Raw genomic sequence first — 16940 nt, 5'->3', positions numbered from 1 at the left:
CTCGAGAAGCGTTAAAGTTTGAAACTACGTTTAACTTGACACAGCTTCCTAAAAACAGTAGACTAGACAATAAAACAAGTGAGACGCGACACAACCAGAGTGAGACTCCAAAAGCATTCGTCCGACAAATGAGTACACAGACAAACTATTAAAAATAGTGCAGACATACGTAGACCAATAATAGGGTTATATTAAATTATATGGAAATAAAACAAACAGTATTTTGACTTAATACACTTTTTGTATTGTTTATATGACTTACATGTCTGCTGCCACAATATATACATAATGTATTTTAATTATCTGAATTATACTAACCTATTTATTATAATTATAATATTATATTTATGTGAATAAACATTATTGAACATTTACACCATTACTGGCCAGTTCAATCACTTATAACACCTTCAGCGGTGCATGTTGTCCCAATGGGAACCTGCTGTTTATTGACACTGATTTATGAGGAATACCTAATTTTTTAATAATGAAATATCATCTTTCACATCATATTTGTAATTAAAATGTCTGTTTAATGGTCTTCAGCTCATTTTAAATGGTAAAACTATTACGAAACAAATATGATAAAAAATTTGGTTTTTTAAAAATCAAGATCAAGCAAAAACGGAAAAGGTAACAAATTGTTTTGGCCAACAGTGCTAATTCATGAATTGTGTTAAAATACTACATTGAAAAAAACAACATCACATGTGACAACTTGCCCCGAAATCAATGTGACAAACTGATCTAACCTTAAATTTATGAAAGATACTTTGTCCTGAGAACACAGTTCAACCTTTCGGTTAAAATGCACCTTCATTTTTATTGCCTTGATGTGGTTTTATTGTGTTTACTTGTTTATCCAACAGCCAAAACTATAATGATGATATTGGAATTTTAGTTTGGAGGATCAAATCCATCAAATAATCTAATTTAAAAGGGGTTCGAACTATGTGTTTGAAACAAACACCCAAAACCACTGCTTGAGAAAACACATTTGTGATTTCTGTGATTTTCCTTAGCCAATGGGGGCGCTCTATCCCTCTCCCAGTTGAAGGAAAGGGGAGGATCACTGGAGGCGCATATAAAAGCCCAGCACATACCCAAAAAGTGAGAGGGCTGGAATTCAAGCAGTTGATTTATTTTCCTGCAGGAGTGACAGAGAGAGAGAGAGAGAGAGATCAGGACACGGATACTAGGCACAGGGAATCCAAAACCTTTCCACAGAGTGAATATAGAGATCTGCGCCTTTTTCTCCACCGTGCGCCTCCGCGGACTTGCGCGCAAAGACAATCAATGAAGGAGAGAAGATCGGTCCAGAAACTGTCCCTGCAGCCCGGTATGGATCCGAGTCAGAGTGTCAAATGTAAGATCGTGGTCGTGGGGGACAGTCAATGTGGGAAAACCGCTCTGCTCCACGTTTTTGCCAAGGACTGTTTCCCGGAGGTGAGATGATGCGCAAAGAATCCCGCGTTATGAAATACTCTTTAATATATCCATTAAGTAATGTTTAATAGTCTCTACATTTAGTTTTGTTTTTATTTATATTTTCATAACTCAAAAAAAAAAAGAAAAAAAAAAGAAAAAGAAAGTCCTGTTTGGCCACATTTGTCATTTTCTCCCTTGTTTCTTGCCATAGAATTATGTGCCCACTGTGTTCGAGAATTACACAGCAAGTTTTGAGATTGACAAGCAGAAAATAGAGCTCAGCCTGTGGGACACTTCAGGTGAGTCTCAGATATGTTTATTTATTTATTTATTATTATTATTATTATTATTATTATTATTATTATTTGGTATGTCCTGGATGCATTTAACATTTCTGTTTTTATATTCTGTATGGTATACTGCAGTGATATTGCATAAACATTAGATTGTACTGTATGCAACATAGTACACATATGTGCACTGTAGGTTGTATATACAGTATACTCTATATAGGGTAGTGTACTGTATATATAGTATACACACGTTATATACTGGATCAGCGGTACAATTTAAAAATTACTTTAAAACGTTACAATTGAAAAAGTCAAGGTTTTACCCATGCAGCGATTGTTTAGCCCCTACTGTATAATCAAAAAATAATTATGTAATCTATATATACCCTATATCATTTTTTTTACATAATATAAAGTGTACTATATTATACTGTATCATTATATACTAGTCTACTATACTAGTAAACAGTTAAAAACTAAAGTATTGTATAACCAGTATATATAATCTAAAGTGTACTATACTGTACTATATCATATATACTCTCTATATATACATTATATAATATATTGGTTTTAAATAATTGTATAAAGCGTACTATACTATACTATATCATGCATATGCTAACTCCGTATATACACGATAGAATTGTGTAACCTCCATTTATAATGTAAATAGTGCACTATAATATATTGTGTATATACAATATATAATTGTTTAACCCTTTTATATATAATATAAAACATGTAATATATTATACTTTATTGTATATACTCTATATACAGTATACTGTACACTTAAAAATTGTTTAACCCTTATATATATAAAAGTGTACTATATACTGTATGTATTTTATATAAACATTATATAATTGTTTATCCACTTTATATAACAAAAACTGTACTATACACTATACTATGATGTGTAAATATGGACTCTGTATATACACTATAGAATTGTTTTAACCCCCATATATATATATTATAAAAAGTGCACTATATACAGTATACACTCTATATATACATTATTAAATTTTTAACCCCTATATATAATAAGTGTACTATACAATATATATATGCACTATAGAATTGTTTAACCCTTATATAATAATACATTATACATACTATAGAAATGTTTGACCCCTATATATGATATAAAAAGTGTGCTATTATAAACTATATTGTATATAAACACTAGAATAGACTGAAATCTTTTACTGCTACAAAGCTAGGGCACTGACAGTTGTTGCAGGTAAAGCTAGACAACATACATTACATACATAAGGGGTACAATAACTTCATAAAAACATATTAAATAACATGTTGTAATCTAATAAATAAGGGGTTGATAGTGATTGTTTTACCTGAAAAATTTCCTATATGAAAATGTAATTCACTTATGTATGTAAAAGATTAGAGCACACCTGTTCGAGACACATTCAGACATGTTGTCTTTCTTGATAATACCACTGGTTTCATCATTTTGATGCATCAATGTGTTTTGCATGGTAATGATGTGATGGCTAAGACATTTTATGCCTGAAGGAAAATCTGGGTTTGTTTCTTTCTCATTCAAAACGGTAAAGCGATTCTCAGTTGTTGAGTCAGTTCAACAGCCTGCCAAGCATTTAATCAAACACACACACACACACACACACACATATATATATATATATATATATATATATATATATATATATATATATATATATATATATACACACCCTGCTAATACACTCTCACACACCCCACCCATCTCTGGAATACGATCCGCGGACCCCTCACTTTTAAATTGATAGTTCACCCAAAAATTCAAATTCTGTCATGTACTCACCCAAAGTCGGATTTTAAACAAAGTATACTTTATGTGAACTGTCACTCAATTTTAAGATGGCATTGCGGGGAATCTATGCTGTAAATTATGTTTTGCGTAAACAAATGAAACTGAAACTGTTACTACAGCTGGGTTTTTTCTGTAATTCAATCGTTTAACTAAATCCAACAGCCATGACCACACAGAGGTAAATGAGAGCAGGGACTTGGCTCACTCTGGTTGAACGTAAGGTACTGGTCCATTATCAAAGCTCCCACTCAGATCACCCAGGAGAGATCCAGCCAGACAGACTGCAACAGACTAAAATGTTGGCCTCTTTGGGGCTTAGCTGTGATTTGGGGTAAACTGTGTTCAGACCTGGACCAAAGACTTTGGTTGTTTTGTGCTGTGTGTGGTTTTAATCTAGAGTTATGTGCTAAATCTTTCCTGTTAAAAAAAAAAAACAGCATATGCTGTGGTCCCCCTCATGGGATGTTGGAGTGCTGGTGTCCCCACCAGGTTTCTTAACTAGCTTACCCAGCATGACTTCTTGGGTCAACCAGCTTCAGTATCATGCTGGTCTGCAAGCTTCACTAGATAAGTTGTGCTGGTGAAGAGCATGCCTATGCAGGTCTACCAGTTAGATCAACACCAGACCAGCAGTAACTAACAAGTCTCAAAGTGGGTACTCCAAAATATACTTTGGTTTTGCACGGACCAGAACATCACTCAAAATGTCGTCATCGGCACAATGCTGCGTACTATCCACGTGGAGCCTTGTTTATCTAGAAACGCAGACAGCGTCTTTTTGCGTCGTCGCTACATAACGTTAAAAAATGACGTTACGCAAGACTTCTGTAAAATTAAACATAGACAACAAGCATTAAACATATATTTACTCTGAAATAACAATCAATTTTAATGTTCTAAATTTGCAGTCAGACCCAACTCTAGGGTCATGTGCTAATCTGGAATCCAATTTCTATATATCTAAACTATTTACACGATTTAGAGCTGTTTCAATTCGTAATTCATGACATGGTGATGCAGTTTGTGAAGTAGGTACAGGAGTGCTCAAATCACAGCTGTCTGTGGGCAGGACTGCCCGTCTGGTACTGGTGTTTGGACATGTAGTTAGTTGCATGTGTCAGGCCTTGGGCTTGCAGGCTGTTGTTCATTACGGTGAAAGTTATTCTTTTGAACCAGACTCCAAGGTCTTCCCATGTGTGTGTGTGTGTGTGTGTGTGTGTGTGTGTGTGTGTGTGTGTGTGCGCTATTTCCTCTCAATGCCTAAGTCCAGGATTTAACAAGTTCCAAACACACCTGAGCACATTGCAGATAATGAGATAGAGACAGCCAGACACACTGGGCAGCATTTCAAGACTTATGTGTTTATGAAAATTTCCTCTAACAATTCTAAATTCATCGCCTTGAGTGTTTTTGAATAGATAAATCAGGGAGTTGCTCCCAGAATTCCCCCAATGGATTGTTTGTTTGTGCCTTTTCTTTGTGCTGTTATCTTTAACAGCTGCCACCCCCATCAACCAATCAATTGGTTGCTCCTGTCATGGTCCACCAATCAGCTGAGTCACGACCCCATTCACTATTCAGCTGACAACACCTGTCACTGATCTGCCATGGAACCTATTGATACAGCAAGAGTCTTAAGAATACATGCACACCATTGTGCAATCAACTAGTTAGTTTCTGAAAGAATAAAACCCAATACTGTTGGTTTAGAACACACAAGAGGAAAATACAATGGTGTTTACGTTCTTTCTGGTTTGTTTTAACTCCTGTTTTCCATGTTTAATTGAACAAGTCTTGCTTAACGTCTTTTATTTAGATTGTCGCCCAATATTTCCTACGTTAAAACCACTAATGGCAATTGTTACAAATAATTATTTTCATAGTACAGTGTAATATTTGACCATTATTTCCTAGTCAGAGTGTTTAATGCTTGTTTCCCATCTTTAATTGATCTTGTCTCACGACACATACATTTTGAGATTGCCACCCATTATTTTCTATGTTAAAACCATAAATGCTTATGGTTACAAAGCAGTAATTTATTTAGTGTAATATTTTACCGTAATTTCAGAGTCATGTCTTGTGTAACGTGTTTTGTAGGAGTGCCGTCCATTATGTTGCTTGTTTAAATGTTCTGCACTTATTGCAGTGTAGAACTGAGTTGTGTAGAGTAATGTTTGACCGATATTTCAATTTCAAAGAGCCTGCTAGTCCACTTCATGAATGATTCATTAGGGTTTTGTAGTCTATATTGACTCTAGGGGATAGGAAGGCCTTCTAAATCTGACACCCAAGTGTGTATGTTCATGTACTGTATGTTATTTGTTACACAAGAGGCCATGTGCCAGGATAACACGCTACCGGAGACAAAAGACTGCATACTCTGATCATCTCAATGGCCAAGAGCATGTGTGTGTATATCCTCTAAAAGCGATCCCTAGAATGGGACCCTTCCCCCAGCCCTTCTTCCATACACTTATTGACCAGAAACCCCCTGCAGATGAGAAACCAGGGTCTCCACATGTCTCAAAGCTTCCCTATCCACCAGTCAGACATGATCAGTCAACATACGCACACACCCTGCTGGGCTGGTTTTGTTCCATTGTGACTTATCGTTTCAGATAATCATAGTTCCAATAGTGGAAAATTTGGTCCATTGTCCCTCAAGCGTCCCATCTTTGTTTGTCCCCCTACAGCTTTTGACAGATACATTGTCATGGTGTAGATGTTTTCGATTGGCAGTCTTTGAAATTGGCATCATTGATTGGCTGTCTCAGGGGTGACCTTGTGTGTTGCAGCAGAAATGTTTTAACCTTCAGATTGCTGAGGTTGTGTGTAAGATGGCAGGTGAAAATTTGGGGTGTAATTGGGGTTTGTTTGTACTACAGACATGAATGATACGTCAAATTGTGTGGCTTGTTGAGGAGAGATATGCTTCTACTTTTCTAAATGATCAAATTTACGATCTTTGCATGGTTGATGATATAATTGGCAAAAAAATCCATCAGACTTACATTAAAGGAAAGACCCAAACCATTTCTCGAAACCAGAATTTGGGCCAATTAGCAACTTCCCAGAACACCCTAGAAATGACTCAGAAGTGCCCTAGAAAACACCTAGAACATCTTAGCGACTACTTAGCAATGCCCTTGGAATCACCCACAACACCCTCTATCCTATCTCTACGTTCAAAAACTTAAGTGTTTATACTTGATTTTGTTTCGTTCATCTGTATTGTACTGCTATAGCAGGTCTCTTTAAAGTTCAGACCTAAGACTTTGTTATCTAAACCCCCTAATCTAACTCTTGACTATTATCAGCAAGGGAGACCACATTATCAGCTGACCCCAGTAAACAAAACATTCCCAGGATCAGTTGAGTGATCTCCTACCGGGACAGACTTTCTCAGACCGACTCTCCAATGCTCGGATCATATTTCTGGGCTCAGTGATTTGGGTTCACATGCCTTACATTCCTGAGAGGAAAGGTTTGCTCTCGCAGTCCACAAAGAAGCTATTGTGTGGTGTGCCACCAAGAAGAAAAAACACACCATGTGAACCGTTATTTTCTCTGAAATGATTCTTACCTTGTTAGTCGGAGAGGAAATTACCTTCAGGAGGAACTTATATAGTGATGTTGAATTCAACAAGAATTGAGAAGACTTAAGTTCTTTCTGTTTGGACAGTTTTTGTCATGACTCCATACGACTTTTGTAGCCCATTTCAGAACATTTTTGTTCTTTTCATTGTTTCAGAATTTCTTCTGGTCTATAAGTTTGTAAATTTTTGAGTCCCATTTATCAAAACAATATGAACCAACTCAGACAGATTTTGGAAATTAGTTAAGTTTAGGGGTTATGTTTTCTTAGAGCTGAATATATGTGTTTGTTTATTGCTTTGTTTTGGTGTAGCTCAGGAAGGTCAAGAGGGATACAAGCCAACATCACCAATGGCCAAGAGTTCTTTACCCTTTGTGTGTTTGTGTGTGTGTGCTTTACGCGGTCACCACATGTTTAGAGAAGGCATTTTAACACTCCGGGAATCCATCAGCTGTTCTGTCAGTATCCCCATCCCCACACACACAAACTTTCACACACTGAGGAATGTGGTATGTGTTGTGATAGCTATGGTGTCCCACAAGTATGTGTTTATCTGTGTTACTGAAGTTAGCTATTACTTACACACAGCTGTGTTTGGGGTTTGTATGCATGCATTGGACAGTGAAATAAAATTATTTGTTTAGTGAGCTGTTTAGAGAGAGAACTGTGTGTGTGTTTGGTGGGAAGGCATCAGATAGTGTGTTCATGTATTCATGTGTGTGGGCATCTGTTAGCAGAAATGGCTGAAAGTCACACTAACAAGAAGTACTAAGAATTACCATGTTTTATGGCTATGAACCTCCACCCCAAATAAAGTTAATCTGGAATTTAATTAAATTTGGACTCTTGTAGCCTCTGTCTGGCCCTCCCCATTACAGGAAGGAAAGACTAAGAACATTTAATATAGGCTACCAATTAAAAAAAAAAAAACTATCCGCAGACTGACTTTCTTTCAAGACATTATCGAATCAGCACAATCCAATATCGTTTGACCTCTAATTTGTATTTGTTTATATAATGGTACATAAACCAATTTTAATGTGATATACAGGTGCATCTCAATAAATTAGAATGTCGTGGAAAAGTTCATTTATTTCAGTAATTCAACTCAAATTGTGAAACTCGTGTATTAAATAAATTCAGTGCACACAGACTGAAGTAGTTTAAGTCTTTGGTTCTTTTAATTGTGATGATTTTGGCTTACATTTAACAAAAACCCACCAATTCACTATCTCAAAAAATTAGAATATGGTGACATGCCAATCAGCTAATCAACTCAAAACACCTGCAAAGGTTTCCTGAGCCTTCAAAATGGTCTCTCAGTTTGGTTCACTAGGCTACACAATCATGGAGAAGACTGCTGATCTGACAGTTGTCCAGAAGACAATCATTGACACCCTTCACAAGGAGGGTAAGCCACAAACATTCATTGCCAAAGAAGCTGGCTGTTCACAGAGTGCTGTATCCAAGCATGTTAACAGAAAGTTGAGTGGAAGGAAAAAGTGTGGAAGAAAAAGATGCACAACCAACCGAGAGAACCGCAGCCTTATGAGGATTGTCAAGCAAAATCGATTCAAGAATTTGGGTGAACTTCACAAGGAATGGACTGAGGCTGGGGCCAAGGCATCAAGAGCCACCACACACAGACGTGTCAAGGAATTTGGCTACAGTTGTCGTATTCCTCTTGTTAAGCCACTCCTGAACCACAGACAATGTCAGAGGCGTCTTACCTGGGCTAAGGAGAAGAAGAACTGGACTGTTGCCCAGTGGTCCAAAGTCCTCTTTTCAGATGAGAGCAAGTTTTGTATTTCATTTAGAAACCAAGGTCCTAGAGTCTGGAGGAAGGGTGGAGAAGCTCATAGCCCAAGTTGCTTGAAGTCCAGTGTTAAGTTTCCACAGTCTGTGATGATTTGGGGTGCAATGTCATCTGCTGGTGTTGGTCCATTGTGTTTTTTGAAAACCAAAGTCACTGCACCCGTTTACCAAGAAATTTTGGAGCACTTCATGATTCCTTCTGCTGACCAGCTTTTTAAAGATGCTGATTTCATTTTCCAGCAGGATTTGGCACATGCCCACACTGCCAAAAGCACCAAAAGTTGGTTAAATGACCATGGTGTTGGTGTGCTTGACTGGCCAGCAAACTCACCAGACCTGAACCCCATAGAGAATCTATGGGGTATTGTCAAGAGGAAAATGAGAAACAAGAGACCAAAAAATGCAGATGAGCTGAAGGCCACTGTCAAAGAAACCTGGGCTTCCATACCACCTCAGCAGTGCCACAAACTGATCACTTCCATGCCACGCCGAATTGAGGCAGTAATTAAAGCAAAAAGGAGCCCCTACCAAGTATTGAGTACATATACAGTAAATTAACATACTTTCCAGAAGGCCAACAATTCACTAAAAATGTTTTTTTTTTATTGGTCTTGTGATGTATTCTAATTTGTTGAGATAGTGAATTGGTGGGTTTTTGTTAAATGTGAGCCAAAATCATCACAATTAAAAGAACCAAAGACTTAAACTACTTCAGTCTGTGTACATTGAATTTATTTAATACAGGAGTTTCACAATTTGAGTTGAATTACTGAAATAAATGAACTTTTCCATGACATTCTAATTTATTGAGATGCACCTGTATATGGTATATGTGGAAAACATGTCTTGAGTATTTTAAACTTGCATATAGCCTACCCTGTTTTACTGATAAGCAGTGTTAAGGCCATGTTGAATGTGTGCCCCTGCCTGTTTAGGTTAGAGTCTGTGATACATGATTTATTTTGAGATTGTGTTAGTATGGGGATATGGTATTAATTTTATTGTATTTGTTCAGGTCTTGAAAAGGGTCTTAAGTCTTAAATTTGATTTTAATTTGATTTGCAGCAACCCTGCATCTGATACCATCACAGTAACATGGTACCACTATAATATTTTTTTACTAAAACTTATCACTAAATTTTTGTTACTTATTACATACAAAAAAGGACCATTTTTGAACATGTACTGTGGTAAAACATGTACATTTTTTTAACCATATACCATGGTAATATAGTATGCTTTGAAGTATCTTGTTGTATCATGGTATTAACATCTGATACTATCATTGTACCATCATACCACCACTTTTTTTTTTGTTTTTTACATTTCATACCAAAGTATATTCATGTCGCCCTGAAAACACTGCAAATATTTACACTAAAACAATTACGTTACTGATTAGATTTAGACATTATTAATTAAATTATTCACATAATAAAGTAACCAAACATCTCATTTTGAACAGTGAAAGTTTTTAAGTTGTTGTTCTGGTTTTTGGATTGTTACTGTGGCTAGAATATGACGCCTGGGGTTGCATGTGTGTTTCCAACGTCACATATTTCCACTTAAATTCTGGCACTGTGAATCATCATTTTGTCAAACAAAAAGGCTTCCCTTCTCTCTCTTTTCCCCCCTCTCTCTGTGTTTCTTCCATAAACACCACCCGTGTCCTGGAATCTGGCATGTTATAAACATGTTTGTTCTGTGTGGATTGTGCAGTCAGTGTCGTGATAAGGGTGGGTGGGAGCGCTGCATTTTGTCTGAGTAAATCCGGGGCTGTACTGTCCTCTCAAAGACTTAGGGAAAATTCTCTGGAGAGTTAGGGGGGAGGGCATGCCACATGTGGAAAGGGTCTTATTATGTATTTGTGCCATTTACTAAGGCAAGCCTCTCTGTTACTATTGCTTATACTTATGAATAGTGATCATTTAGGAACAAACTTCGGAATGTTATTCATCCCACAGCATCAGTGATACTTCAAATTATGTGGCTGATAAAGAGGTGTCCTTTGACAATGGAGATGTATAGAATTATTAAGCAAACAGACTTCCGACATTCACCTAGTAGACGATAGAACAGGCAAGACAAATTCATGGAGGTACCTGAGGGGGAAGGGGGGAGCTCTTTATTCTCTTTGGCCAGTAAGCAACCACCATGCAGTGCCCTAGGATCTACCCATAACACCATAGCAACCACATAGCAACACACTAAAAACACTCGTAACACCTCAGCAACTGCATAGCACCACCTTGGCAACCACCTAAAACACTGTAACACCAACCAGAACACTCTAACAACCACATAGTAACACACTTTAAACACTCCGAATACCTCAGCAATGGCATAGACTCTATAGCAACCACCTAGAACACCCTTACAACTGAATAGCAACACTAAAACACTCAGAACACCTCCGCAACCATATAGCAATGCCCTGGTAACCACCTACAACAACATAACATTATGATGGTGAGTTTTGTGTGGGCAAGAACTACTCAAATTTTCTTTATGAAAAATTTGAAGTTCTTGTTGTTGCAGCAGAGGTATCCGTGGTCGTCACTTTAGCATCAGCTAAATTTCAGGAAACAATAACTTGGAGTGTACTAATGGCAAAAAGAGGCAAAAAGACGAAGTGTTTCCTAAATTGAGATTTTTTATGAAGTATAAACCTATTTAAAAGTCTGTGAGTCCGCGCTTTTGTGTGTAAAAGTTTTAAAGGTTAGTGTATCTGAAATTAGCCTTCTGTGTGAATTAAAAATTCATGAATGCCTTTTAAATGACCATCTGTGCTGGGTTTCTAAGTGAAAGATGAATGATGTTAAGTGATATATTGACACCTATTCAAAAAGACTTGCTATCAAGAACTAGTCTAGTTATTTACGTTCGAGAGAACTTTGTCCTTCCTAACCAGTCCACTTCTGTGTGTTACAGGTTCCCCGTATTATGACAACGTCAGACCTCTCTCGTACCCAGACTCGGATGCCGTCATCATATGCTTTGACATCAGTCGACCAGAAACCCTGGATAGCGTCTTAAAGAAGGTGAGCATTTTCCACCTTGAAGTAACTGAATTGACACACTTGATGTGATTTACACAAGTAGGGCATTCCTGGATAAATGTGCTTTATTGTTCCTGGAACAACATTTTCTTTTTACCAATCAGATTTTGGGTCAGGAATTGGGTTAAGGTCTTAAACAAAGTTTCTATAAACCAGTCAGATTTTAGGTTAGAGTTCAGGGTTAGGGTTAGGTGAAGGGTTGAGGTTAGGGTCTTGAGCAATATTCCTGTCTACCAATCATTGCCCTCTGAAATTAGGGTGAGCGTTAGGGATAGGGTTAGTTTTGGTGCAGTAATAGCAAAATATGGGTTACAAAGCTTGACCGCACTGGTTCCCAACAGACTAATTGGCCTTTCAATGCTTTTCCCATTCTGTCCTGTTGTTATCAGCCCATTCTCTTTTTATATCCCAGTGAAGTTGCCCTTTGTTTGGTAGGATTGAATATCTTCTCTTAGGCTGTCAGACTGAGGTCAGGTGTCTGAAACCCTACTTGATAGTATTATTATGCTGGGATTAACTAGAGCATGTGAGTGGAAGTTCAGTCCTGTGGTTTGTCTTAAAATGGTTATGGTTGAGATCTGGGTCAGAGAATCTGAAACAAGATCAGGTGGCATGCAGGTCCTTGCTCGGAGCTCTCTGGGGACTTTGAGGCCTCTGAGAGTCAGAGGTGAGCACAACGGATCATGGGAATGAGAAAATGTAGGGTGTCCATGTTCCTGTGCAAACAATCTTACATCTGTCTAGATCCCGCCGACTATGCCAACTTGTCATGAGTCTGTGCGAGCAGAGATTAAATCTGGCAATTTAATGCCACACCAACAAAGGAAATGCTTTGTTTTCAGAAGGAAAGGAATGCAGATCACCTGTAACATTGTGGGGAAGAAGCACACACTCTGAAATTCTCACAAGAACTCTTTATTCTCACAGGAAGTGTGTGCCTCACCTGTAGGATGGAAGATTAATACTCTTGTGGTCGTAAAAAAAGGGATGGGATAGAACTAGATACTCTGAGAGAATGAGAACAGGAAATGCTTGTTCTTGTCTTTTGTCCTCTGGGACAAGGGTGGAACAAAGCCAGCTGGTTTAATTTTTCTGTGCTTGTCTCTTTTTCGTACAGTGGAAAGGAGAGATCCAGGAATTTTGTCCCAACACAAAGATGCTGCTCGTCGGATGCAAGTCGGACCTCCGAACGGACCTCACGACTTTAGTGGAACTGTCTAATCACAGACAGACGCCTGTATCATATGACCAGGTGGGTGGTTTTAATTGGATAAACTGCATAAGCGATTACGTTGAATAGTGTTAAATGATAATGGGGCAAAATAATATTCCTTTAGACTTGCATTAAAGAACACCCTGGAAATGCATACCAATGTCCTAAAAACCAGGGCAGTTCTCATTGGATAAACTAGGTATTGAATTGGATAGATTGATTGGATTTAATCTTTAAGTGGATTATATGGCTTCTCTTAATTTGCCTAATTATCTAACAATCATCTAATTACTTTACAAGTAATTACGTTTATCATCAAAGGCATTTCATTGCCAGTATTATGGTTTGGATTACAAATTTGATTTTATTACTAGCTCATATGTTAAATGTCTGAGATAAAGAGTTTTTGCTAAATTAAACTTAATTTTGATGAAATTGGCAATTGGTAATCTTAGCACTTTGATTGTGAACAGAGAATATTTAGCAGAGACGGGCCACTTCTATTAAAATGAATGGGAGAAACTGGAAAGATCAACCAAGGTGCTCTGAGCGCCTAACGGTCAATGGATGTAGAAAGGAAGTCCCGCCTTTCAGTTAAAAGAGCCAATCATCTTTTAGATACAGACATCACCTGTCAATCAACTCTAGAACGTGCATGTGCATTATCTATACAAACTGGGAAAATTGTGTTTTTTAGCGTAATATGAGAAAAAGAAACACAATTTATGATACCAGTATTGTCAGATTTTTATATTCTTTGATCGTAATCCAACCATTTTTGAGAATTTGGTCTTTCTCCTTTCAAGTAGATAGGAGCTGCACTGGCATGACTGGAAATGGTCTAGAAAGACTTTTTTGTGAATCATGGTTTAACTTTTAATTGCTGTCACATCCATTTAATTTCTTATCAAAGCTCATGGTCCTGTTCTGTCTCTTTCTGTTTTAGGGTTCAGCTATGGCTAAGCAGATATCGGCACCTTATATAGAATGTTCTGCAGTACAGTCGGAGAATAGCGTGCGGGACATTTTCCATGTCGCAACGTTGGCTTGTGTAAATCCGAACAACAAAAACATCAAGCGCAACAAATCCGCTCTCTCCACCAAACGCATTTCGCATATGCCCAGTCGGCCTGACCTGGCTGCCGTGGCAACAGACCTACGCAAAGACAAAGCAAAGAGCTGCACGGTCATGTAATGCGAACTGGCATGGGGGAAAAGATGCATTCTGGGAATAGGCAAGGGTGGACTGTGGAAGGAATAAAGGTCTGGAATTGCCTCCAAATGCAATGCAAATGTTTGAGGGTTCCTGATGTCAACCCATATTACTGCCCCACCCATCCCTACTAAACTTAGCTACTCAGCAGGAGGATGTCTCCACCCTCTCAGCCAATGGGAGGCCTTCCTTCCGACTCCTGGAAGTGCTTTCTCTCTGCAAGGTTGCATCAGGAAGCTGAGCTGCCTGCAGGAAATGAAGGAGGAAGTGGAATCACATAACCATTGAGTCCAGAGTTCCGCTGAGCTTTGGTTCACTGCAATTTTTAAAACAGTTTAAGAGAAAAGATGTATTGACCGGTTTTGATCGTCGTACAGACCAGATTGACAGAACTGTGAAGGGGAAGACTGCTTCCGAAATGGCTACATATGGATAAACGAAACTCTTGCTTCTCTCTTTGTAGAGTTTGTACGATTAAATGAGGAAATGGAAGAGTATCACTGTGGTTACGGATCACTTCCTTCTTCGATCCTCCTCAGTTTTGGTCTGTTGTTGCTTCTGTAGAGCGAGAGCACAAGTTTGTGTGTGCATGGTTTTCATTTTCTTATGCTAAGCTCAGCTAAAGCTGTCACCATGGATACACCAGCTGGTATATTTGAACTCGCACTGTTTTCTGCAGAACTCCTCATAGTCACATTATACTTCATTAGAATTCAGAAACTGAAAAACCAAAGAGCTGGAAGATTTACAAGTCCAATGACTCAACACTCAATGTTCTGGAGTGCATGATGGATGTAAATTAGAGGGCTTGTGGTAGATCAATGAAAATATTTTCACGGTTCCGCTTGTCTGTGCAGATTGGGTAAATGGAAGTGCAAATACGACCTTTGAGGTTTGAATGGATCGTTTTATTGATAATGTCTGGCATTTGTTTATTCCTTGAAGGAACATTCTTACTGACTCTGAAAAGATGCGGGGAGCGGGGTGGTCAAATTATGCAAATTATCAACTTGAATATTAATTACGTGACATTATGTTCCCCCATTAGTACCTGTGTCTGATTTGCTTAAAAGCAGAATTTGTTAATTAGATGTTACGATTGCAACTTAATCATTTTTGCATTGTCACCGCATCAGTTTGCGTTTGGCCATAAAGTTGTCGTGGCCAACTGCAATTTTTTTTCTTTGTGCTCTTAAAATGAAACTCTGTAAATATAATGTTTTTTTCTGAAGTTGGGAGTACGAATTAGAATTATTGATTTTCAATCAGCGACAGAGTTCAATTTAGCGGCGTTAATGCGAATGCGCAGTTATGCGCAATCCAAGAAGGAATGCCTATAACAGTGACCTCCATTGGTTTAATCGCTGTCAGTGTGAACGGCCCATAGGAATAAACGACACTGTTGCAGTAACGAATGATTGTTGAACACTATCATCATAGCACAAAAGTAGCTTTTCATCGTGAACTGTTGTTATCGTAAAGCGTAATGTGAAAATTTGTGCCTTTTCCGACATCTGTGAAGTTCTTTTAAGCACAATTGTTAAAATAATGATTAAACAATCAAATATCAAACTGAAGATCAGATTAGATTTGTGCTTTTCTCTGCCCAGTCCAACAAAAAAGAAATTGACTTCTGAGGAAGTGTACAACAAAATCGTTTTTGTTTTCCTCTCTCCCTCTCTCCTCTCTTTCCTATGCAGTTAATTCCCTATCTGCTCCCAAACAAACACAGAGAGGACTGCGAAAACATAAAAATTAGTTACTCAAAATATAATCTTGCAGAGCCATGGAGAATATGCATTCCAGCTTTGTTTGTTGTAGCGAACTGCAAGATTCTCTAAGCAAAATTAGCAAAAGTATGATGCTAGCTACAGTCATTCGCTGCATGTTTATAGCTGCACTTTTAGTTCGAACTTTGCAAAACAAAAACAAAAAGCTGTCTTTTTTACATTTGCATTATTTTTTTCAGTGGTTCAGAGAATTTTCTTGACTTTTTCAAAACACAGGCAGTATTAAAAAATAATTGTGTATGTAAATGTTGAGAAATGTGTATGTGATGATAAAAAACTTTTCCTAATGTAGGATGTCTGTAATTTTGTTTTAATACTTTGTGTGTTGAGGTCCATTTATGTCTGTTTTTGTTGATGTAGACACTATTTATTGAATTATATATTTTTCCCGTAAAAATAAATCCAAAAATAAATAAAATAAACTTTTTGATAAGAAATGTGTTGTTATTGCTGCTTTTTTGGGTCAGAATATTGAAAACATGCTTCTAGATTTCATTTTAATATCAATACAGAATCTTGTAAAAATATGATATTATACAAAAGTAGATTTCATTTCAAGGCATGCATTACCGTCTCATGCAGACAGCATTTTTGTTTCATAGATTTGTGATTCATCAGCTCATTCCTAATGTCTCGTTCTTTTCATTCCATGTGTGTGTGACTTTGCCTTGGGCGTTGAATCTCTTCCTGT

The 16940-nt window shown here is 37.6% G+C and overlaps 1 protein-coding gene across 1 annotated transcript; it reads left to right on the top strand.

Moving 5' to 3' along the window:
• Positions 1 to 1123: 1123 nt before the first annotated feature.
• Positions 1124 to 16680, top strand: LOC127438804 (rho-related GTP-binding protein RhoE-like). The gene is made up of 5 exons (XM_051694658.1): positions 1124 to 1446; positions 1640 to 1727; positions 11906 to 12015; positions 13151 to 13285; positions 14193 to 16680. The coding sequence occupies exons 1-5, from the start codon at positions 1297 to 1299 to the stop codon at positions 14439 to 14441; spliced, it is 732 nt and encodes a 243-aa protein (XP_051550618.1). The 5' UTR covers positions 1124 to 1296; the 3' UTR covers positions 14442 to 16680.
• The last annotated feature ends 260 nt before the right edge of the window (positions 16681 to 16940 follow it).

The sequence above is a fragment of the Myxocyprinus asiaticus genome, chromosome 50, assembly GCF_019703515.2.
Source record: "Myxocyprinus asiaticus isolate MX2 ecotype Aquarium Trade chromosome 50, UBuf_Myxa_2, whole genome shotgun sequence".
Lineage (NCBI taxonomy): Eukaryota > Metazoa > Chordata > Actinopteri > Cypriniformes > Catostomidae > Myxocyprinus > Myxocyprinus asiaticus.
The sequence above is the reverse complement of the archived record's forward strand: the minus strand, read 5'-3'. Positions and strand labels throughout refer to the sequence as shown.

Excerpts from the sequence above, each read along its gene's own strand:
- LOC127438804 (XM_051694658.1), top strand. The coding sequence starts at position 1,297 with ATGAAGGAGAGAAGATCGGTCCAGAAACTGTCCCTGCAGCCCGGTATG. Across the intron at positions 1,728-11,905 it reads CAGCCTGTGGGACACTTCAG|GTTCCCCGTATTATGACAAC; the intron begins GTGAGTCTCAGA and ends TGTGTGTTACAG. Across the intron at positions 13,286-14,192 it reads CGCCTGTATCATATGACCAG|GGTTCAGCTATGGCTAAGCA; the intron begins GTGGGTGGTTTT and ends TTTCTGTTTTAG.